The following is a 25,644-nucleotide window of genomic DNA, read 5'->3' on the forward strand; positions in this document are numbered from 1 at the left end:
GCAAAATAAAAATGCAAAAAAAAAAGGTAAGATTTTTTCTTTAATGCAGTTGTTATGAAATTTTAGACATGTTCAGTTTTGTGATTATTTATCTGGCTACAAGACTGTATAGATTTTTCTTATATTTGTGCTAACATAAATACAAATTATTCTTGTATCTCAACATTAACTATTTAGTGATGTATATTTTACTATATTACTATGTTAGTATACCGACACAGCTGCCAATCAGGTTAGGCTAGACAAAATTTTGCCTTCTTTTTTGTTAAAAATTATAAATTTAATAACTTATAATAAACATACTTTTCATAACAGAGTTTGAATTTCAAGTGCGTGAAAAATAATCAAATATAAACTATAACTTGCTCTCAAAATTAAAAAAAAAATAATAATTATATTTTAACTCATATTTGTCTTAAATAATTTTATTACAGCTCCAGCGTAAGAGGCTAAGAGCACATAATTGGCTTTTCTACTTTGTGATGTGCCTATTTACACTATGTCCAATGGACTAATTAATTTTCCCAATTATAAATAACCAGTCTATAATATTTGTAAATTGTACTTGCCTAATGTCAATTTTAATGAATTTTTGTTTTTGATTGTGTTATTAATTCATTTTAACTTTTTAACCTTTTTTTAAAATTAATTGAAGAAAACTTGTTCCAGTTAATAGTTAAAAATTGTTGTTTTATGTAAATTACTTGTATGGCTTATTCATTTGGTTTTATATTTCTTTGGTTGATTATGTTTGTATATATGTATTTATTTTTCTGTGTAATTAATAGTATTACTATTTATAACAAAGATAGTTTATAGTTATTCGAGATCTATAATATAACAATTATATTATAGCAATTTGTACATTTTATTATACATACTTAATATCTTAACTTCATAAAAAAATGATCTATATTGTATTTATCGAATCTTAAGTATTCAAAAATGTTAGATTAACAAAAAAAATTAAAAACATTAAATAAGCTGTTAAAGTTATATAGGTAATAATTAATAATATATTAATGCATTGCATAGGTTCTAGTTCTGCATCAAAATCTCAAAAGTCTGTTGAGGACAACAGCAAACAACAGGGAAAGTTTGTGGAATTACCAGGAGCTGAAATGGGAAAAGTTGTCGTTAGGTTTCCCCCAGAAGCAAGCGGGTTAGTGCCTATGTATTTTGTACATTTTCCTATATGCTTTTTAGTTAATTAAATATTAATAATACATTGTTTTTAGGTATTTGCATATTGGACATGCTAAAGCTGCTCTATTAAATCAACACTATCAATTAGCTTTTAATGGCCGTCTCATAATGCGTTTTGATGATACAAATCCAGCAAAGGAAAAGGAAGATTTTGAGAAGGTAAAATAATAATATACATCTTATTATAAATTGTGGAACAATTTCTTAATCTTATTTTTATTAATTTGTATGGTTTGTTTTTTCTTCTATTTTAATATGAATATTAAAATAAAAACCGTGTACTAAATAATGAGTTATGCGATTTATTTTGTTTTGTTAAAGGTTATATTAGAAGACGTTGATATGTTGAAAATTAAACCCGATACTTTTACATATACTTCTGATCATTTTGATAAAATGTTAGATATATGTGAGAATGGAATGTTAAAAGAAGGCTTAGCTTATGTGGATGACACAGATGGAGATAAAATACGTTTGGAACGTGAACAAAGGGTAGATTCAATAAATCGAAACAACTGTAAGTCTTCTGATTTAAATCTCTTTAAAAAAAATTATTTAAAATACTCAATATTTAAGTACCTCATGAAGTTTTGAATTAAAGTTGATGCCTTTTGTATTATAATTAAAAGCATTTACAAAAAATCATAAACGTAAGGCTATAGGCACACCTAGGGGGCTTTCGATTTTGAGTTTTGATCCCGGTATTTCAGTAATGAAGTTGATACCGGTATGTAACAGTAAACCGGTACTCCAGTATTTTTGGTTGCTTAATATTTTCAGCATACCAAAAATACCGGTAGCCCTGAAGTATTATTTTAAAGCATCTAGTGACCAAAAAGACTCCTTAATTATTTTCTAAAAACTACTTCTCAACTGCTAGAATTTAAAATTATCTTCACATTAGAATACATTATAATTGTCTGCCTTTGTCTGTTTAATTTGTGAATTTGTCAGTATGTATACTCTTTAAGGGTGAGTGGTAAAAAAAATAGTAGAAACATCTGCTACATGGATTGACAGACTATGCAAGCAAATGCTAAAAATCTTAGTTATTAATTTCATTATCTGGACCATTTAATAAAAAGTTAATCTTTATCAGAGATATTGTTATTAGAGCATATTGATTGGACACTGACCATGTTATACACTTTTAAAATTAATTTACTTTTATTTCAGCAATCGAGAAGAACCTAGAATTGTGGAAACAAATGGTTTTAGGTACAGAAATTGGTCAAAAGTGTTGTGTTCGGGCTAAAATTGATATGCAATCAGCAAATGGATGTTTGCGAGATCCAACAATATATCGTTGCAAACCTGAACACAATCCTAGAACTGGTGACAAGTATAAGTAAGGACTTTAAAAACAAATTATTTTATAGAACTTATGTGATCTATTCAATTAATATCAGTAAATTAAAATAAATGGTGAATGTAAGATTATTTGAATTATGTAATTGTCTAGCTATCATAGTCTATACTAGCGCCTTTTATATAAAAAAAAAGATTATTTGACGTTTTTATTTTTCTAATTTAAAAATTATTAATTATATTTTATTTTATTATTTTTCGTTAATACGTTATTTTGTATGAACTTCTTTTAGGGTATATCCAACTTATGACTTTGCTTGTCCTATTGTGGATAGTATTGAAGGTGTTACTCATTGTTTACGTACCACAGAGTATACTGATCGTGATGCACAATATTATTGGTTTTGTGATGCATTGAAGCTTGGTACTCGCAGCAATGAAACCAGACCTTATGTATGGTCGTATTCAAGATTAAATATGACTAATACGGTTTTGTCGAAAAGAAAGTTAACTTGGTTTGTTGAACAAGGCCATGTAGATGGATGGTTAGTAAATTGATAAATGTATCTACTTTAATAAATAACAGTATATAATTATATTTTTTATAATTTTCTAGTTAAAATCACAGGTCTTTTAAAATGTTGTTACCATGTATAATTAAATCTATTTTTTTTTTTTATTTAAGGGATGATCCACGCATGCCGACTGTCCGTGGTGTTTTCAGGAGAGGAATGCAGGTGGAAGCATTGAAACAATTCATAGTGGCCCAAGGTTCTTCCAGAACTGTTACAGCTATGCAATGGGATAAAATTTGGTCATTGAACCGTAGTATTGTTGATTCAATAGCACCAAGGCATACAGCTTTGTTATTATCTAATTCAAATAAAGAAAATAAAGTATTATCTTATCCACCAGTTGAAGTTGTGGTAGAGAATGTAAAAAAACCATATAAAATTGACAATGTCCCTAAACATCCTAAAAATTCTCAATTAGGATTAAAGAATTGTGTCTGGGCTGCACCTAAAATTCTTATAGATTATAGTGATGCAGAGTTATTAGAAGCTGGACGTCGAGCAACATTTATTAACTGGGGCAATCTTATGATAAATCGCGTAGAAAGGTAATTGATGTTAAATTTTAGTAATACATGGATCATTATTTGTATATTTTCTTTTTTAGGAACCAAAATAATAAAATAGAGAGAATTCATGCAGTGTCTGACCTTGAAAACACAGATTTTAAATCTACAGTGAAAGTTACGTGGCTGCCAAAAACTGATTATTCAGAATCTGACGAAGTTTTACCTATTTTGGTACCAGTTGTTTGTGTTTATTTTGATCATTTAATAAGTAAAGCAGTATTAGCCAAGGATGATGATTTCAAGCAATACTTAAATATAGAAAATAGTCGTTGGGAATTGCAAATGTTAGGTGATTCAGAATTGAAAGATTTAAAGAAAGGAGATGTGATTCAGTTACAACGCAGAGGTTATTTCATATGTGATTCAACGTATCAGCCATATAGGTAAGAATTAGTTAACGTAAAATGTTGGCTTAAATGTTTAAAATTAAAAAAAAAAAATGTTTTTTTTTTTAAGCATACACACGGGGAAAGAAACACCATTAGTGTTGTTTAACATTCCTGATGGTCACACAAAATCAGTTATTCCAATAACTACCGTTCCTTTACCAACCGCCACCAACAAGGTAATTAAAACTAAATATACCAATATTAATATAAAAATGGTTACAATTCAGAGTTGGTAATCATTAGATAATCAGTGATTTTGATTAACTTGATGGATTTTTGGCATTATATGCATGAACTAAGTTTTCTTTGTTTTTCAAAATGTATATTCTTGCCACCCAAATTTAAGTATCTGTATTTATTTTGTATTTGTAAAATTTGTTGTAAATTTGAGTTACTAGTTCAAGTTATTTTTGAATTTTGTATGAATTTTACTGGGAGCCTAGAAAACTGTTCAGCTGTTAATCTGTAATGAAAAAAAATTTTGAAGTGCTGTTTTGATGACTAAGCTCACCTTAAAAACTTCTATTTAGTTGTGATTTACAATAATATTTTCCCTATGTCCGTGTCATGATGAATTTTTATTAATTATGTACGATGTCTTAATTGAAGACATTTTAGTAAAACCATTTTAGAAAATTATTGTAATTTTGCTTTTATTATAGAAAAATACAAACAAGAATGTCGACACTGTAATCAGTCAGATAAATGATCAAGCTAATAAAGTACATGTTATGAAGGTATGATGAATTTTTTTTTATGTCATTTAAATTTTCTAACGACTCAGTATTTTAATTTATTTAATTGACTGCAGGTAAACAAAATTGTAGTACTATTAATATAATAGACATATTCAAAAAGTTATACAATTTTGATGTAACAATTCTTACACTTTTTTTATACTCATTTCTTAAGTAAGGACTTAATATATTAACAATTTTTAAAAAAATACGCTTTAACATATGCTAAAAAAAAAAAATTTAGCCAAATAATAATCAGACTATTATCACATTTTAATGTAATATTAACTAATTTACTAAATTGAAATTTTAGTTAAGCTTACAAACTTTGTGTATGTAATTTGTGCTTTCTAAGCATATCATATAATCATACAAAATAAAAATATTCATAAACATGAAAGTCCTCGCTCTACTCATTAGTATATAGATTTTAATCAACTGATAACTAAAAATTTACAAATGTCTTAATGACATATTTTAAATTTTAGGCTGACTTAGGAGATGCTGAGAAAGTCTTACTTGCATTAAAAGCAGAATATAAGAATTGTACAGGGACTGACTTTCCTGCTAGTGGAATTCCCACACCAGGGATAGTTAGTAACTCTACTTCTGAACAAAGTAATCCTTCTACAGATGTAATTGTCTTAAAAATTAACGAACAAGGAGATAAAGTCCGATCAATGAAAAATAGTAAAGCTTCCAAAGTATGTAAAATTGTTTGAACATCCCAAATCATTAAAAGCCTCTTATCACTAGGAATGGTTTTTTTATTTCCTTATTAATAGTTTTTATAGTCAATTTTAATACCAATTTCTATAAATTTAGGCGGACATTGGAGAAGCTGTGAAAGTTCTTCTGGCATTGAAAGCAGAATATAAAAAAGTTGCTGGAGTTGATTTTCCAGCTGGTGGTATTCCTAGTCCACAGCAGGCGAACAAACCTAGCTCTGAAATAAGTAAATCTCCAGTTGATGATATTGTATTAAAAATTAATGAACAAGGAGATAAAGTGCGATCGATGAAGAGCAATAAAGCTTCTAAAGTACGTAACATTTGGACTTTTCTATGTAAAAAACCTAAAATCAAAATACTATGTTATTAGTTCTATACAATAAATAATTTTTTATTATGTAGACGGACATTGGAGAAGCTGTGAAAGTTCTTCTGGCATTGAAAGCAGAATATAAAAAAGTTGCTGGAGTTGATTTTCCAGCTGGTGGTATTCCTAGTCCACAGCAGGCGAACAAACCTAGCTCTGAAATAAGTAAATCTCCAGTTGATGATATTGTATTAAAAATTAATGAACAAGGAGATAAAGTGCGATCGATGAAGAGCAATAAAGCTTCTAAAGTACGTAACATTTGGACTTTTCTATGTAAAAAACCTAAAATCAAAATACTATGTTATTAGTTCTATACAATAAATAATTTTTTATTATGTAGACGGACATTGGAGAAGCTGTGAAAGTTCTTCTGGCATTGAAAGCAGAATATAAAAGTGTTGCTGGAGTTGATTTTCCTGCTGGTGGTATTCCTACTCCACAGCAGGCAAACAAACCTAGCTCTGAATTAGGTAAATCTCCAGGTGATGTAATAGTTACTAAAATAAATGAACAAAAAGATCCAACACGGTCGGTGAAAAACAGTAATGCTTCAAAAGTATGTAATTGGTTTCTGAATAATATATATAATAAACAAAATTATAACAAATTGCATAAGGCACTTAATATTTACTAGAATCATTGAGAACCTTTTAATTAACATAAAATAAAAAACTTAAAAACTAATAAATAAATAAAAATTGAAAATTATTCACTTTAATATTAATTTAATTTACTTGTATGATACATTTAATCCTTTGAACAATTATAATTTATATAATTTAAATATGTAAAATGAAACATTTTAGGATAAAAAATCGAAGGGAAAAGAGAATGTTGCTGTGACCAATAATAAATCATCAGATAGCACGAATACCAAAAAAGTAACAAAATTAGGGTTGGAAGTACTAAAGGTATCGGAAAATCTTGGAGAATGGTATTCTCAAGTGTTGGTTAAAGGTGAAATGATTGAATATTATGATGTAAGTGGATGTTACGTGCTCAGGCCTTGGGCTTACAGAATATGGGAATTAATACAAGAATGGTTCGATGCACGGATTAAAAAAAACCCTCTGAATGTGCGAAATTGTTACTTCCCAATGTTTGTATCACAAGGAGCATTAGAAAGAGAAAAAAAACACATTGCAGATTTTGCACCAGAGGTAAAATTAGAACAACATAGAACATGAAATAAGATTGTTGTTAACTGACCTAATGAATTTAATGTCTTAATAGGTAGCTTGGGTTACCAAATCTGGTGAAACTGATTTAGCTGAACCTATTGCCATAAGACCAACCAGTGAAACTGGTATGTATCCAGCTTTTGCAAAATGGATTCAATCTTACAGGGACTTGCCATTGAAACTCAATCAATGAAACAGCGTTGTGGTATATTATTTGTTTACATTTAATGTATAAAATATATGGACGAAATTTATTTTATCATAAAATTTATTTATTTCAGAGGTGGGAATTTAAACACCCTCAACCTTTCTTGAGAACTAGAGAGTTTTTGTGGCAAGAAGGTCATAATGCGTATGCAACTAGAGAAGAAGCAGAACGTGACGTATTAATAACATTAGGTTAGTTAAAAAAATGATTATAATTAATGTTTTTGTAAATTGATTATTGGTTTGTGATATTTTTAGGTTATTATGAGTATGTGTACAAAAATATATTGGCAGTACCAGTAATAAAAGGTAAAAAAACTGAAAAAGAAAAGTTTGCTGGAGGAGAGTTTACTACAACTTGTGAAGCATATGTAGCATCTAGCGGTCGAGCAATTCAAGGTGCAACCTCACATTATCTGGGTACCAATTTTGCCAAAATGTTTGATGTTCATTTTGAACATCCAGACACACATGAGAAAACATTTGTTCATCAGATTTCATTTGGAATGACAACTAGGACTATTGGTGTTATGGTAATGGTTCATGGCGACAACCGTGGGCTTGTTTTGCCTCCACGCATAGCATCTATTCAAGTAAACATACAGTCCTCAAAAATTTATCATGAATTTTAAATTAGCTATAGGTTGCTATTTTATTAAACATATTACGTTTAAATTTAGGTAATTATAGTACCGTGTGGTGTAGGTGTTAGTACAGCAAACGAAGTCAAAGAAAATTTGACTAAAACTTGTTTAGATGTATGCAACAGATTAAAAGGAGATAGTGTGATAGAAAATGATGATGAAATCGACAATAGCATTATCCAACATCGCAATTCTTCCTCAATGATAAGAGCGGATACTGACTTACGAGATAATTATTCACCTGGATGGAAGTTTAACCACTGGGAGTTGAAAGTATTTAATTATTCATTTTTAAATTATGTATAATCCAATATTGTTATTGTAAAATTTGATTTTTAGGGGGTTCCATTGAGGTTAGAAATTGGACCAAAAGATTTGGATCGTAACCAAATGGTAGCTGTGCGGCGAGATAATGGAGAGAAACTAACTATTCCCTTAGAGGGACGTACAAAAGATGATGGTGGAAACGATAAGATGGTTGTAAGAATAACAGAGTTATTAAATCAAATACAGCAAGATATGTACCTCAAAGCAGAACAGGAAATGAAAGAAAATGTTGTGATATGTCGTAAATGGTCTGAGTGTGCTCCACATTTAGCAGCAAAACGTTTATTATTGATACCGTTTTGTGGACGACCCATTTGCGAGGATAATATCAAACGGGATACCACATTGTATGAACATATTTTATTCACATTAGTTCAAGATTTACTATTATTTAATATTTTTGTATTAATTATTTTATAGGGATGATGGTACTGCAGAAGTTGGAGCTTCAACAATGGGAGCCAAGTCGTTATGTGTGCCATTTGAACAGCCTACGGGAGCAGAAATATTAAAATCTAATGATCAGTGTTTACATCCAGAATGTGGGCAGTTGGCTGGGTCTTTCACCTTATTTGGCCGCAGTTATTAAATTATGATGTTCACTATATATAAAACTGATTTTTGTGTGAAAATTACAAAACTTATGTTCATGATTAAATACATACCATAATTTGTAATCGGTTTTTGTTTAATCATTATATCCATGTATTTCAAAACTACAACTTATTTTATTATAGACTTGTTCGTTTGGACGACTGACAGATGGTAACAAAATTATTGCTCTGTTTCACCCCTAATCCAACATACCGTTCATAGCAGTCCAAATTTAGTGTTTCCTAATAGACATAGGTATTATTGTTCAATAAATGTAAAATCTTTGTCGTTGTTGGCCGATAGTCGAATTGTATAAGTTTTATAATCAAATTATCACCAAACCGAGTTATTAAATCAAATACAGCGAGATGTGTACTCTAAAGTTAATCAGAAAATTAATAAATTAATTAATGTGTACATTTATTGAATTATAAAATGTATTCAAAGTATAACATACATTTTTATAGTTTGTTTCACAACAAATGTCCATCGATTCTAACTCGTCGGGTGTCAATTTTTAGAGGTTTACAATTTGGGCTGGGAAATAAGGGCAAGTGTAATTTTAAATTATTCTGCCATATTTTGGTCTTAGTTTTGGAAACCTTGACGAAAAATCACTACCTGACGCATAAGTATCGACGGACATAGATATCATTCAACCGACTAATAAATAACACATTGTTTAATATATAGGTACAACATCAAAGAATATTGTATTATTTAACAACATTGACCGACCTGCTCAACTTATACGGAATTATATACACGAACATGTAATCGGGTGTTTATTTTGATGCATAAATATAATATCTGTTTGCTAAATTAAATATCTAATATTACCAATATGAGCAACATACGGTTCGACCGAGCAGGTATTTCATTAAAAACCTCACTCATTAATATAGTGTATATATATATATATAAATGTTGAATACAATTTATTCAAATTTAATTTGAACTACCGAAATGATATCACAATTAATATCGCATATAAATCATAATTCATAAATGTCATCACAGACATGTCGGTAACATACGAAATGCGAATACACTGCAATTTCTAACATATGTTGTTAAAAAATAAAAGATTTTCAGGTGTATATTTCGATAATTTAATAACTGTGGCTTATTGCACGAATTGTGTGCTACATTAAATTTCTAATTATCAAATAAAACCTACGGTTCGATCAAAAGGTATTCGATTATAAGCCTCGCTCATATATGTTATACTATGGTAAACAAACGACAAACACAACGCAATTTTATGTACTTTGTTGAATTTATTTATTTTTTATTAAAACGACATGCATACATGCACCATGCACGATGCACATGTATATAGATATATGTATGTAGCCATATAGGTACAGACTTAAGCGCGCTTGGATTGCGAACGCGACTGCGGAGGCTACGGACCGAACTCGCAAACGAACCGAATATCGGCGGCTCTTAAAAAACTTCAATAGTGCGATCGGAGCACGGGCGGCGAGTAATATTTTATGAAACAATACTTAATACTTATTATAATAATATTATCAAATAATAAATTCAATTTTTAAAGGGGAAAAAATAGTTCTACCTGCCATAATATTTAACTATTATAAGTACACTAATTACTAATGGCAATATAAATCTGCAATAAAATATACTTTCATAAATATGGGCCAACAGTCTCCGCTCAAAATCGTCTATTGTACATACGACAAATTTGAATCATTATGTAAATAGTTACAATTATGAATGATTTTTCATTGAATTCAAATTTTACACATACATTACAATGTCCTACCAACAAATATTACTTAGATGCAGTGATCACCTACTGTATATAGTGCAGCAAAACTAAATTTTTTTGTGTTATTAAGTAGTAGTTTTATCATACTCATTTACATTTTATTAATGTTTATTCTGGATACTGAAAAAAAACCTTTCATTATTACGATTTGAAACATAGACTCAATCATTATATTATAGTGCCTATTCACAAACTGTAAAAATATGAAATATCAATATATCCAAATTGAAGAATTTTACTATAAGTAACAATATCTTGTCGATAGTGACGATAGTGTACAACAATAAAATGTATATTAATAGTAGTAATAAGATAGTTCATATAATACTCAAGGTTAAATATTTAAACTACCTGCTTGTTTTAATTTAAATTTAAATTTAACATTAATTCTTAAGCTAATTCTTAAGCTAATTTTATATACATTTTTTGGTGACTATGATATATTGTACCTGGGGTACTAGTGCACCCTAAATACGGCCTTTTAGATCTAATGTTGTTATTATTATTATTATTATTAATATTATTATTTATGACTGTTATAACTTATAACCGGAAATCGTTTTTGGATTTTAAAGGTGACGGGGTGGTGTACAAATTTTGGAATTGTGGTTACAAATTTGTACAAATTGTATAACAATTACTGATGTGGTTTTTGGGTTGAATTTCAAACTTGAGGGTGCCAGCGTCAAGCACCTAACTTATAAGCATTCTCAATGTTCTGATTATTAAACTATTACGAATTATTATGGTATTTTATGATAAAGTGGAGCACCTAATAATATTTTACAATAGCACTTCAATTTTCTAACAGAAAATATTTTTTTGGGCTATTAACAATTTTGAATGGATTCATTACAAAAGTAAAACAACCTACAGACTACAGAGATGTTGTCAATCAATTTTTTTTCGATACAATTTAACCAGGAGTATTTTTAATTATGTTTTAAATATTTACTAATATCATTCATTTTTTAATTTTATTGTTCTATTATTTATTTTTTTCAACATAAGTCATCATTTTAGCCAACGAAAAAAAAAATGACAGATTCCAAAACTTTTTGAACATTATTATTATGATATTATAGTCTAGTATATTATTATTATATTTTAATAACGTTTCTCATAGTCATAATGAACAAAATATTTTTTTTTAACTAACTTCTTTAGTGCCTAAGCAAATATACTTCATAACAGTATTAATATAATAAGTAATAACTAATAAGTATACAGACATACAGTATAATGTTCATACTTCATAATACAATTATTATTACTTTATATTTCTATATTCTGTACCTATACAAATCGATTGTATTTGTTACTTAATATGTACTTAAAATATTATTAAGAGGACGTCGCACCCGCATGTATTGTTTCCGTCTTACACACGTACGACATAACAATTTTCGTTCACTAGTTTCAATACCTACAGTGCTATATTGGTTTTGATGTGAGAGTGAATTTGCCGATTATCGTACTTTTAGGTAAGAATATAATCTATGTTTTCTTGTTGGTTTTTCTCCTATATTTTAATTTTTAAGTGAGTAATGTGTACGTAAAGTATTGGTACTTGCATCACGCGTATGCGTAATGTGACGACAAAACTGCTATGAGCGAAAATCGGATCACGAGCCCGGACACCTCGCCAACTATCGCCATTTACTATTTGATGTAATGCTCAGTGGCACACAAAAAAAACGGCACGCGGCGGACAGCCGACTGGCTAGCTCGACCGCCCAGAACAGACCACTTGGACGCCGGCGACAGTCTACGGCAGGTGTTCAACGGCGAACAACCCGGCGCTGGACGACAGCGGAGCGGGTAAACCACCTCGAAAAATGAGCTCCATGTCCCCGGCACCCCCACTTCGAAGTTTTGAAATTCGAATAAGTAGCCCAATCGTTTGTGCTTCGTTTGTGCTTGTCTGTGCTTTTTATCAAGCACAAACGGTTGGGCTACTTCGAATTTCAAAACTTCGAAGTGGGGGTGCCGGGGACATGTAGCTCGCAAAATGCTGCGTCCGATGCGCCGCTAGGAGGAAGTATGACGAGAGTACGAGACGTCGGTTAGCTTTGCCTCATTTCGCACCGAAGGAGAACGGGACACACGACGTAGCTCTGTATGAAGATGATGGACACACTCAGCTGCTTGTCGCCTAGACGAAATATCCGTGTTGTACTTTTTTTTTTTTTAATAATAATGCATGAGCAACTGAGCAAGTGCATAGCGATACACTTATATAATAGCTTATGATTAAAAATAATTAACAAATGACCATAATATGGTTCATGTAATAAATCATTGTATGAATACAAAACAAATACATAGTACATGGTTATAATACAAAGTAGTACACAATAATAATAATAGTACAAAAAATAATAAAATTATACAGTGAGAGCTCCCCCCGTCCCAACACCAAGCCAGTCACAATATATATGTTACTGTGAATGTCCGCAATTGGTGAGTGCTGGCAATCACCTAGTGAATGTCGACATTCACCTACTAAATTGGTGAATGTTGAAAAATGTAAATAATATAGACATGTACTAGTAGATGTTGACATTTACATCAGGATTTTGGTTAATGTTGACATAGGTTACGTTTTGCAATTACATCTTATATACAATTGCCCACCGGTTGATGAATTTGATGCAAAAGCTTGGCTTAAGGAAATTTTTTGTTCCGTATGTAGATCAGTGATTGATATTCAATTTTCTTTACATACTGAAAACTAGTTTCTGGTGTATAATTTATAACACCATTTTTGGTAGCTAATTTTTAGATACTAAATTATTAAATTTATTATAAAATACTTCAAGTATGTTTTCCATTAAAAAAAAATGTTTTGGTTATTGTGAAAATCACAACTTTTTCAACTTCTTTTGAGTTTTATCGTTGTCACATTTACTTGACAAATCTTAATCCATTATTTTTGTTTTTGTTTTTTGAAGCGGCCACTTTCGACATTTCGTTTAGATATAAATAATAATTATTATATTATATATTATTGCATAAATTAAAACACAATTAGCAAAATGTCACAGTCAGAAAAGCCAATAGGAAAGGTAAAATAAAAATAATAACATCTGATAAAAATATTAAATATTACCATAGGGCATAGAGTAAGAATAGGAAAATTATATTATTGTACTTGCTAACTTTATAGTTTATACTGTTCATTAATGTTGAATGTTGATGAAAGAGAAAATTATATTATAGACATTCACATTAATACGCATTGTTTAAAAATAGAACAAATCGAATTTATTACGAAACAAAGATATGTATATAAACGTAGATAGTAGATAAGTCATACTTAGCTATCACTAATCGAAAAATTAATTATTATTAAGGTTGTTATTCAAACATCGATTATATTAATTTATATTTACATTTTATACACTATTATATATTAGTTTTAGCACAATGGTACATACAACAAAATAGATATGTATTTCTACGGGTATCGTCGTATCGAACTATCGACGAGCTTACACAGAGGCCCCTAGGCTCTAATGGAGTATACAAATATTACAAAAACGTATTAATAGTTATTGTCTTATTACTGTACAGCCGCCAGGGCGCCAACCAGCATCATAAACTAGTTTATAGGTATATGGCACACACAAAATATAATAATAAAAACACCAGTCACCAGTCACCGATACTGGTGATACGGTATACTTATAATCAGCAATATTTATTTAGGGCCATAAATACCCCTCTCCATTGAATATAATACCAATAAAAATTTTTTTTATCATACCTATATGTATATATTGTGCTAATATTATATAGTTATATCTTAGATATAATAAACAATTAACAAATTCTACAAACTCATTTCATAAATAGGGATATCATTTTTTTTTTATATATCGCAACAGCCTTGGACCAAAAACAAGACTTGAAGTGCAAGTCTAAGACCAAGACTAAGACTGCATAAATGGCTCTGCAAGACCAAGACTGAGTCTGCAAGAACAAGACTGTCATAGTCTTGGTCTTGGTTTGCCAATCACTATCGACAGACCTCAACGTACGCGGGACTGACTCACAAGTCGTCGGATGTGCTTTACTAATTACACGCGATGGAGAGATGAACCCCCCACCCGTAGAATCCAAAACAGCTTTGGATGTGTCAACAAGGTCACGCATAGTGGAATGTAAAGCATGCGAATACTCGTCTACCTTGTTGAGCTCAAACAAAGTTTAATATGGCCAGATCAAAAGACTTGAATTCAGGCCGCAGATAATCTAGGTCAACAACATGAAAGGAATACAGGAGACAGTGGAGAGCTTGTAGTAGGCTATGCTACCGATAATCAAACTGTTATGTGAAATATATCTCACAGCGATCGGCGCGAACCATAAATAATAATATAAATATATAAATAATGATATCAGTTCAACGACTGCCGCAGTTGCGTCCCGTTAGTACAGTTGATAAATCGAAGATATCGACGCAGCGACCTAGGCTACTAATCAGTTATAATATAGATATATCGACGTTGCCAAGAATAACGAGCCACGCTTACACGTATTAACACACTGCACTCAGGTCTCAGGATATACCGACGATATCCAGATGGTATAATCGGCGTAATTCCTTCAATTTATATATGAGTATAGGTGATAACGACATAGCGACTGACCATTATACTATACTATACTATATATAATCTGATATATCGACGATATCAAGAGTAGGTAACGCCCGGCGAGTACAAATATAGTACACTCTGGGTATATCGACGATATGATATCCAGGAAGATGCGGAATTACATATTACTGTAATCTATATAAGTACGTATATAGTTGATAGCAACACGGTGCCCGACGAGGTTAACTAAAACGTATTATATACCTGTAATCTATATAGGCTATACAATCGGCGAGCAGCACATATTTAATAAATTCAATTTCGGTATAATAATAATAATATTCACCATCGGGGAAGACCGGACAACCATTACACCTAAAATTGTCAGCATCCGGTAAACGCCCAAGCACTGTACTCGGACCTAAAATAAAAGGGCGAAAACACGACTAACAGCCCAAACACACGGGGCTACCGATCCCCCCTGTGAGGTCGAAAAAACCACGCCCCGCTACCAAAAATGTTGCGCCGAAGCCGCTCCTACGAAAATGCGGTTAGCGACAGCGACTTGCGATGTGTAAGACGGAGAGCTACCCTGGTCGAAGTAATAACAAAAATTGGTGTATGGGCGTTGCACGCATGGCAAATATAATAATGATAATAATAATAATATGTTAAATAATGCACGATGCACACAATATACATAAAACGCACATATTATTAAATATTATGCGTTTAACACATAGGGCGCCCCCAAAAATACAATATATTATATAATAATACAACTAATATGTACAATATAAAACAAAATTATTATGGTAATAACCCACGAAATGACAAAAATGATCTGGCTTATAGCAGCCTCGTCAGGTAGACCCATCCGCTGTCGATTCGAAGCTGAAGGATGGAAAATGATGCGGTAAAGGGGTGGTAGTGTACTAGTGTGGTAGTGGTACATCCAGGTTAATGTCGGCAACACGTTGAGCGGCACGCAACAATATTAAACGGTCAGGCACGGCGCGCGAGGCTTATAGAAACGGCGGCACAGCAAAACATGCCGTTCCTATAACAGATACAGTAGAGTCTAGGGATTCGGTCATCGCGGCTAATCCGGACATCCGGATAATCCGAACAATCTATATTTCGTACTTGAGTACTCTTGTATAATGTATATATATATATTTGGGAATACCCGTGGTAAAGATATTATCGTCTCGATTGCATATGTATTGATTTTGTATTATTTTTTCGAGTGAGTTCAGTCTTATTTTTTTTAAAACTTTCTTTAAACTTATATTGATATGTGTATACGTATGCAATACGTATATCATAATAATAACAATAATAATGTGTAATGTATAAAATCGTAACTCAATACATTTTAAATTTGTATAAATACATAAGGTGTTTTTTGTTTAAATTTATTAGTAAGTTAAAAAAAACGTCATTTCGTTTAATCCGAATTTTCGATAATCCGACTCATAATAGAGTGAGTCCGGTCCATCTAGTTCGGATTAGCGGGACTCTACTGTATTGTATACGTATGCGTATGTGACGCAAAAACGCGTTCGTTTTCGACCATACTCGTTCGTGAGGCTTTGCCTCATTTTGAGCCGACGGAGAACCGGACGCACGACGTAGCTCCGCATGAAGATGTTGGATGCTCAGCTGCTGGTCAGTGGTCACCCAGACGTAATAACCTGTGGTGTACATTCTTTTTTTTAATAATAAAGCATGAACAAGTGCATAGCGATATACCATAATATAATAGCTTATATAATTAAAAAATAAACAAATGACCATACTATGGTTCCTGTAATAAATCATTGTATGAATACAAAAAAAAAAATACATAGTAATAATACAAAGTACAGAATAATAAGAGTACAAAAAATAATAAAATTATATACAATGAGTTCTCCCCCGTCCCAACACCCAGCCAGTCGCGATTTATACAACACTTTTAAACGTGCAACATGGTAAATAATTAACAGGTGGGTTGGGCCGATTATACAAAATATTTACTATTTAAGAATAAAACCTACACTTTTCAATATTTTCTTAAAACATTAATCTACAAATATTATTTTGCTCATATTAACTCTATTATCTTATTGGATAATTTTTTCATATTAAAATAAAATGTTAAGGTACACCAAGTACACCAAGTACACCCAATACAAGTTTTACACAGAAATTTAAAAAAAATTCAAGATTTTAACATCAAAATTGTTTTGGACGTGGCCGTCCCTGCACGTCGGCATTATAATTTATTTTTACTCTTACTCGTCTATTATATGTATTTCGATTATGACATTGAAAACCCAAACGCCTCCACTGCAGACGGGACTTGTATTTTTAATTTGAAAAACAAAATTATTGGCTTAAAAATCATCAAATGTCATGAAAAGCACAGGGCCTCTAAAATGGCCTAAGATGGCCCTGCCCATCCGTTGGCGCTGATATTTTATTAGTTTATAATTTAACTTTTTATATTTTTGTTGAAATTGTATGCTTAATTATAGACTAGCTCAAATGGATTAAATAGGTCGACTGTAATTACTTCGGGTAGCCAGCAAGGCAAAGGACACGACTATAATAATTACAGGACTCGAGTTGATGTGGCGATGGCAGCCACGTAGCCAGAAAATATTAATTTACTGGGCGATATGTACAAATAAAAATCAAATAATACAATATTAAATATTTAATATTGTTCTTGAATAAAAACAGACATAATTGATCATGTCGGTCCCTGCTGTGTGCGGGGTAGCGCATTATCCATATAAATTAAACATAACTTCATAGTTAAGCATACATTCCTTATACTCACGACACATGCAACACATTAATAATGCTCACGTTCCATAGGACGTAACCTAACCTCAGATTAGCTTAGACTCTTAGAGTGTTCAACTGCAATTAGTTCGGTTAGCCAGCAGGACTTTATACATATAGACATTATAAAACTAATCGGAAATATTATTCGGCAATTTTATAATATGTGACTGTGGTGACCTCAATAAATATTATTCTCATAATGGAGTATACGCATCACAGATGACATTGGCGCCACTTAACATACCAATTCGTTTCCGTGGTTCGATGATGATAAAACAACATGCGTCTTATTCTAATTATATGTAAACATGTACCTATCATCTAAGTTAAGTACCTAATTATTTTTATGATTAATATAAGTCGACATTTTTTAAAGTTACTCATTAATTTGAAAATTAATAACTTTTTTAAAGTATACTTAGATAATTTAGATTTTAACAAGAACCTATAAAAAATCACATAAAATGCTTAAAAAAGTTTATAGTTTTTGAATTTTAAAATATTTTTTACAACTAAATCAGATTTACTTGTCAAAAATCATGAGATTTCAAAAAATAGAGAAAAAAAACTATATATGGCTTAAATAATTCAATTTGACCTTTGCAATCAAAAGTTGTTTAAAATCCAGATTTACAAATTGGCTATTTTGAATTTTTCAAAAATTATTTGTTGAATAAATTTTTGTTTTCAGTAATACAAATATAAATAAAAATGTTATATTATAAGTGTAAAGCACAAGTCAATAAACTATGATTATATAAAAAAAAATATATTAATTATACCTAACAAAAGTTATTTTATTTATCAGGTACTTATTAGTTATTACTATAGAGAGTAGAGCTAGGATTTTAGTGACTTTTGCATTTTTATTCTTTAAGTGCTATACAGTTCTAACCAAAAACTAAATTTGCTTTAATTTAGAAAGTGTAATTTTTATTTTGCATTTTTTTTTGCATATTTTGCATTTCTTGTGTTAAATTCATTTTATTGCTTTTTAAGCTCATTTTTACAAATAAATTGTGTATTTAAACTATAATAATTGTTTATTTTAAGTCTTTTTAATATGTGTTGTATAGGTAATCTTAAATAGTACCTATAGTACACTTATAAAAATAGTACCTTTGAACTTATATCGACCACATACAATAATATTATAGCTGTTATATCCGTTTTCGATAAAATTATTGTCACTATCGGCGAAACGGGAAAATTGAAACTATATAAATAAAATTATATTAAAAATATTTTAAAACTCGTATACTTGTCGACAAACTAAGTTGCCGTCGCATTGGGATTCGTCAAAGTGGGTATGAATCGAAAAAGTAGTATAATTAACTGTCGATAAGATTAAATATCGAACTAACCCAAAACTATATTGGTATACAATAAGTATATCTAGGTATATATATATATATACAAAATATGCATTAAAAAATAAGATAATTCGTATGAATATATTTTATTTAAATTTTGGTGTCTGCGACCGACGTCCCCATATTGATATTATTTTATGCAGTGATGAACAATATCTATACATAAATAAAATTAATAACTGGAAAAGATATCTAATCAGCAATCTTTGAGACGTGTCTCTAGGAAAAAGCATACGTGTGGGAACAGTCAACAACCATATTAACATGATCCAAATTTAAAATAATTTTAAATTCAACATTATTTGGCTGCATATTAAATATTTAAATAAAATAAAAAAGACGACGGTAAAAATATTGATAAAATGATAAATTATTGAAAATATGCTTCTTGAAGTTTAGAATCGTAGAAATATGCACTAAAAACAAAAAAAATCGAAATATGCATTTATGTGCAAAACAAAATTTCAAAACTAGCTTTGTTTGGCATGAAATATATTTTTTTCTTGCTCTGCTATTTTTGTGATCGTGAAAAACAAATATACAAATGCTACAAGTCCTCTGGCCTATAATAACAACTAATAATTAATATTTATATTTATTTTAAAATTCAATATTTTTCGCTCATCCAAGTACATCGTTTATGTTCATTTTCTAGAGTTTTTAGGTTATTTTTGCATTTTTATGTTTTCAGTATTTTTATACTGTTTAAGTTAAATATCAATTTTATAATAATTGGTTAATCCATGGCAGTGCTGGTGTTACATTTCTCCAGCACGCACATGGAAAAATCGGGTTTTATCGTATTTGGGGTGGTGTACAAAATTGTATTTTGGTTGTACATAATTGTACAAAAAAAGTACATATAATACTGTCAAAATTTGATTTTAGGATTCGAAATTAGTCGTGCTGGGGAAACGGACCTGCATTTTTGTGTATTTTATAGGTCAGTAAAAACCTAGCTCTAGTTATTACACACTATGTAAAAACTTCTTGCCCAATATTAAATTAGAAATAAAGTACATCAAAAATACTTCTTCTTTCGTTTATAAATCATTACAATATAACAATATGTAAATAATAAAATATTATGTATGTTTAAATAAATAAATATATACATCCAGCGCGACGGTAGTGGCGCGAAGCTAAGTAAAAAAAAAAAAACGGAGTAAAAATAGCGAAATAGCCACTAACGTATAATAACAGGACACCGAGTTTTAACATTGAAAATAATTTATGTCAATACTTTGCCAACATCTACAGGGCAAATGGCTGAACATATAAAGTAGTATGAGTTATCAATCGATCAGAAATATAAATTGTGCAGGTGGGAACAAAAGAATTCGCTAGCAGATTGGTTTGATAGTTTGTAAGTTATAACCAAAAATGTTAAAGACTTTTTAGACCGATTTTGCGTACGGAAGAGTGGGGATAAGCGATGAGTCGATGTACTACGACGATGCACGGACGATATTATTACTCTATGGTGACAGCTGACAATATTGTAAAAACAAACAACAAGCCATTTCGTAACTTGCAGTTTGCACTCGATTGTAAAATTATAATTATAATAATAAATAATAATATTATAATTATGGCAAAAAAAATTAGTCAGGAGACAAGCGGTTATCAAAGATTATTATTATTAAATTATTGTTATTATTATTAAATTATTATTACAATTATTATAGAATACAAGATAATTAACACATCAACATTAAAAATAGTTGATATCACACCAAAAACACTCCGTAAAAAAATACCTATGATGACAAATAAGATCAATTGTAATGTTAAATACTTAGTCAACATATTATGTTTAACTATTTGGCAGGACGTAGAAGTATACTTAAATAAATACAATTAAGTTACCTCTACAGTATTTACAGTAATTAATAATGTATCAACAATATGTTGACTAAGTATTTAACATTACAATTGATCTTATAACTTATTTGTTATATTATAAAATGTCATTTTACTGAATTTCCATATTATATCACGTATTTTAAAGCTTTAATCATTATTAATTTTTTTTTTAACTTAGCTTATTTTTACACGGAGTTATAACGAAGTGTTTTTGGTGTGACATATTTAACCATGCATAGAATTTTTGACTTGGCTACAATTCGGTTATTTCGTATATTTTATTACTTTTTCGAGTTAGGCGTCCGGTGTGTTTTATCTCTCAACCCGGTAATCTCTAGTTTTTGATATTATAGCATTGAGTAGCATAATGTCCCCGTTTTTAGCATTTATAGCATTATTGGGTACAAGATTCCGGTTGGACTTTACCCTGCACTATCGCCGCTTACGACTTCACCGCGCGACCGTATCGACTTCTTCGGAGAGGGAACCGTTATCGATGTGTAGCCGGCGGTCTGCGTCCCGCCTCAAGCTCGCCGAGGCGGCCGCTTCTGTCGTATAGTGTCGTCGTCTCTCAGTCGTCTTGAAAGTCTCATCACGTTTTGTGTGTCCTCCGTATGTGCGAACCAGTGCTCCGCCGCCGTTAAAATCCATTCGCGATTCCGTGCAATTTTTTTACATCGAGGTGCTCGTTGTCGTCGCTCTTTTTTGCCTCGTACGGCAACGTCAACATATGGTTAAATCTTAAATCAAGTGTGGTTCGAGTGCCACCCGTAGCCCCTTGCGCCACGTGGTTTGGCCGTTCCGACTGCGGATTATTGCTCTGCTAGCTGTCCGGGCACCTCCTACATTCACGCGTTGCGTCCTTGTCCAGTGGCGCAACTAGGTCAACTAGGGCCCTAGTGTCACTTTTAGCGAAGGGTCCATAATTTAAGTTTTTTACGCTTATTGTTGCGAACAAATTGGGGATGGTCGACAAATTGTTGGTAAGAAAAAACGAGGTAATATTAATACATTTCTAGGTTTTTGTAAATAAAATTAAGAAAACACAAAAATAATGATAAATACGACATCAATTTATAATTCTATATACATAATTTTGTAACTCACTCAACACATAGTCTCATTAATTATTTGAATAGATTTACTAACAACATGTAAACAGTAAACAATAAACATAATAATATATTCCTAGAAATAAATAAAAATATTAATTATAAAAAAAAATACATAATTTAGATAATTAATTAATTTTCTTTTAAATGGAACAAAATTATGTTTTTAAACATTTGGTAGTATTAAACAATTTTCTTCACTTGAGAAAGTTTTTTTTCTGGTTTTGGAATCAGCAAATGTAGAAATCATTATTTTTTCTTAGTCTAGTTTATTAGGTACATCTTTTCCTATATTTAAAATAGCAATATTAGACAGCTGATCTTGACCCATACTATTCCTCAAATAGTTTTTTATTAATTTTCTTCTTTACTGATTACAGTAATATCTACACAGAGTACACTGTACGCCTGTTCACTAATTTTTATTTATAGAATAATATTTCGATAACACATCAAATATCAATGTTGACAAACCGATTCAAGATAATAGATAATAATATAAAAAATACCCGTATTTTTCTACATTTTATTTTTATAATTACTATAATGATAATATAATGTACGTATTGTTATAAATGATATTGTGTTAGTCGTAAGTAGTCCGTATTTTGTGAAATTTGATTGACATATTAAAATAATGTGATTTTGATATTTGCTATTAAGTACAAAAATAGGCTATTTTAAGTTTTGCTGGGGCCTGGGGCCCTTGCAGTCTACGGGCCAGGTGATCGACACAACCAAACCCCCCCCCCCCCCCAGTAGTTGCGCCACCGGGCATTGCCGTGATCGTGAATAATCTGGGTATTGGATACGGGTCGATTGCTTCCGATCCATCCCGTCGTATTATTCGTGTGTTGTAATATCGTGTTCCGTAACGGGCCATCTCGCCGGGGGTTACGAAGCCAACGCGATTACGTGATCTGCGCGCCGCGTATCCCGCCGCCGACGGAGTTCGCGATTTTCACGCACGCGCAGACATCACCATCGACCGTCTACGGACGCGCCCACCAGCCGCCGGACACGGACCAAAACAAATGCTTGCCTTTGACGAAGATTACCAGCCAGCCATCCGGTATCAGGTCGTACACGTCACACTAGTTATATAATATATTGTTACCTTTTATTGTTCAAATTATTCGTTTATTTTTCGCTATTGATTATTGTCACCACTAACCATACCCAGTTAAGTATTTTTTACGGCATAACTATTTACTATTGTGTTCAAATATGAAGTCCTAGCGTACTTACCCTACGAATTACGTACTCAAAATATATCTGACCAAACTCTTTTATTATTATTACCTTAGTACTTGTTGACAGTGGTACAATGGTTTTAGTGACTGTGGAAATATGTCTCTCAAATAGTTCAGTTCGGATTCTCGGCATATTTTCATAAATCATATTTTCATTAGTTGTAGTAAGTTTAATTTGTCTACTTGATCGTCTTGGTGATACAAAATGATTTTTAATACGTTCCTTTCAGAAAAAAATGTTGATTCTTTGTGTTGATTCTCATCATAATAAGAGAATTTTTTACATATTTAAATAATTTTACAAACAAAATCTGGTCGAATATAATTGTTATTAACTTATTCAGATTTGTCTGATCGCTAAACATTTATTATTGTCGACTTGAGTATTATTACTTTGAGTAGCGTAACTATATAAAAATTAAAATATTATTGAAAATTAAAAATTAAACTATATTGATTAGGAAGCACTACCTATAGGGCAAACAATTTTCAACCAATTTTTGATTAGAAGGTTGGGAAACAAGATTCCTATATAATATTCGCATTTTTATCCTTGGCCTATAATCTTCTTTTAAAAAAAGATCAATACATATTCAACAATGATAAATTCCAATAGCTCTGAGCCATGTATTTTTTCTTAATGGATTCTTAGAAAATCTTCTTTAAATCAAATATCAATAAATACAATATAATTGCCAGTGTTTAAATAAAAATAAACACAATATAGAAATTTGGCGGGGGGGGGGGGGGCTCAACCGGCTTAAAATGTTCGCACACGGGGATAACGATCATGTCAATAAAATGGGGCGAAAATCCAGGTGAGCTTTTTCTCACATCGGTTTGAGCGAGCAATATTTCTTAAAACTAGATACTCACGAATGATAAAAAACTCTAGAATTCAAATATGACATACTAGTGTACTAATAACCTTAAAAATATACACATATAATCTTAAGACAATGCACAAGAAATGAATGGAAATAATAATACATTTTTCAATACCCGAATTTTGGTAATAAGAACATGTTTCCAATGGTAAATCTTGTCTATTTCCAGATATTTAACAGAAGTCCAAAACGCAACTGATGTTATACCATGAAACTCATCATTTCATCTAAATTATAAAATAATTTAATATATAGAAATAAGATATAAAAACACAATTTTATAAAACATAACGTTTAAGTTACATATGCAAAATTTGGAAATAGTTCTACATTTATCTGAAAAATAGTCCTAGTAATAGGTTGAATACTAGCAGTAGCTTCAATACATGGCATCTCCGTGGCACACTTTTTGCGACAACAGCAGTAACTTTATTTTGATTAACTAGCAAAATACCTAATTTTTTTGCATTATTTTGTAGAATACTTTTACATTCTAAATTTCTTTGCCCAATTGTATTTATAATTTCACGGGAAAGAACATCAAGAAATTGTAAGCTAGATTCAAACTCCTACTAGCTGAGTCATTTCAAACATTTGACAAAACACAATAATTTTGAAAATTGTGAACAATACATGACATACAATTAATTTTTTTTTAAGTAAAATACAAAATGTGCCCAATAAATATATTTAAAAATAGGAAACCAAAATGAACATAATAAATTCAATGACTGGTATGGCTTCATATTAATTATAAGTTCATTTGGTTATAATGTGGGAGATATACATGTAATGGTTCAACTAAAAGTATGGCAAATATTAACTTATGTGTTTCTTTTCTAATAACCTTAAAAATATACACATATAATCATTAGACAATGCACAAGAAATGAATTGAAATAATAATATATTTTTCAATACTCGAATTTTGATAATAAGAACAAGCCACACTTTGGTTTCGCGGTTAACGGCAACGACTTATGTGTGTTAGGGACGCAGAAGGTTACCCAGCTGTATATAATGCTTAATTCAAGTATTATAATATCCAACTTATGGGCGCAGTACGCACTACATATATTAT

At 30.8% G+C, this 25,644-nt stretch overlaps 1 protein-coding gene across 1 annotated transcript; it reads left to right on the forward strand.

The window, feature by feature from the left end:
- The first annotated feature begins 6 nt into the window (after positions 1-6).
- On the forward strand, positions 7-8,919 carry LOC111042650 (bifunctional glutamate/proline--tRNA ligase-like). Its single transcript, XM_022327335.1, is given in 20 exon segments — positions 7-28; positions 1,038-1,162; positions 1,239-1,365; positions 1,528-1,723; positions 2,383-2,554; positions 2,808-3,059; positions 3,200-3,634; positions 3,694-4,038; positions 4,112-4,220; positions 4,707-4,781; positions 5,270-5,485; positions 5,607-5,822; positions 6,223-6,438; positions 6,689-7,042; positions 7,116-7,268; positions 7,345-7,462; positions 7,529-7,863; positions 7,951-8,187; positions 8,254-8,588; positions 8,662-8,919. Coding segments are annotated over 19 exon segments (4,101 nt in total). The 5' UTR covers positions 7-28; positions 1,038-1,121; the 3' UTR covers positions 8,831-8,919.
- The last annotated feature ends 16,725 nt before the right edge of the window (positions 8,920-25,644 follow it).

This window comes from Myzus persicae, unplaced genomic scaffold (genome assembly GCF_001856785.1).
Source record: "Myzus persicae strain clone G006 unplaced genomic scaffold, MPER_G0061.0, whole genome shotgun sequence".
Taxonomy (NCBI): domain Eukaryota; kingdom Metazoa; phylum Arthropoda; class Insecta; order Hemiptera; family Aphididae; genus Myzus; species Myzus persicae.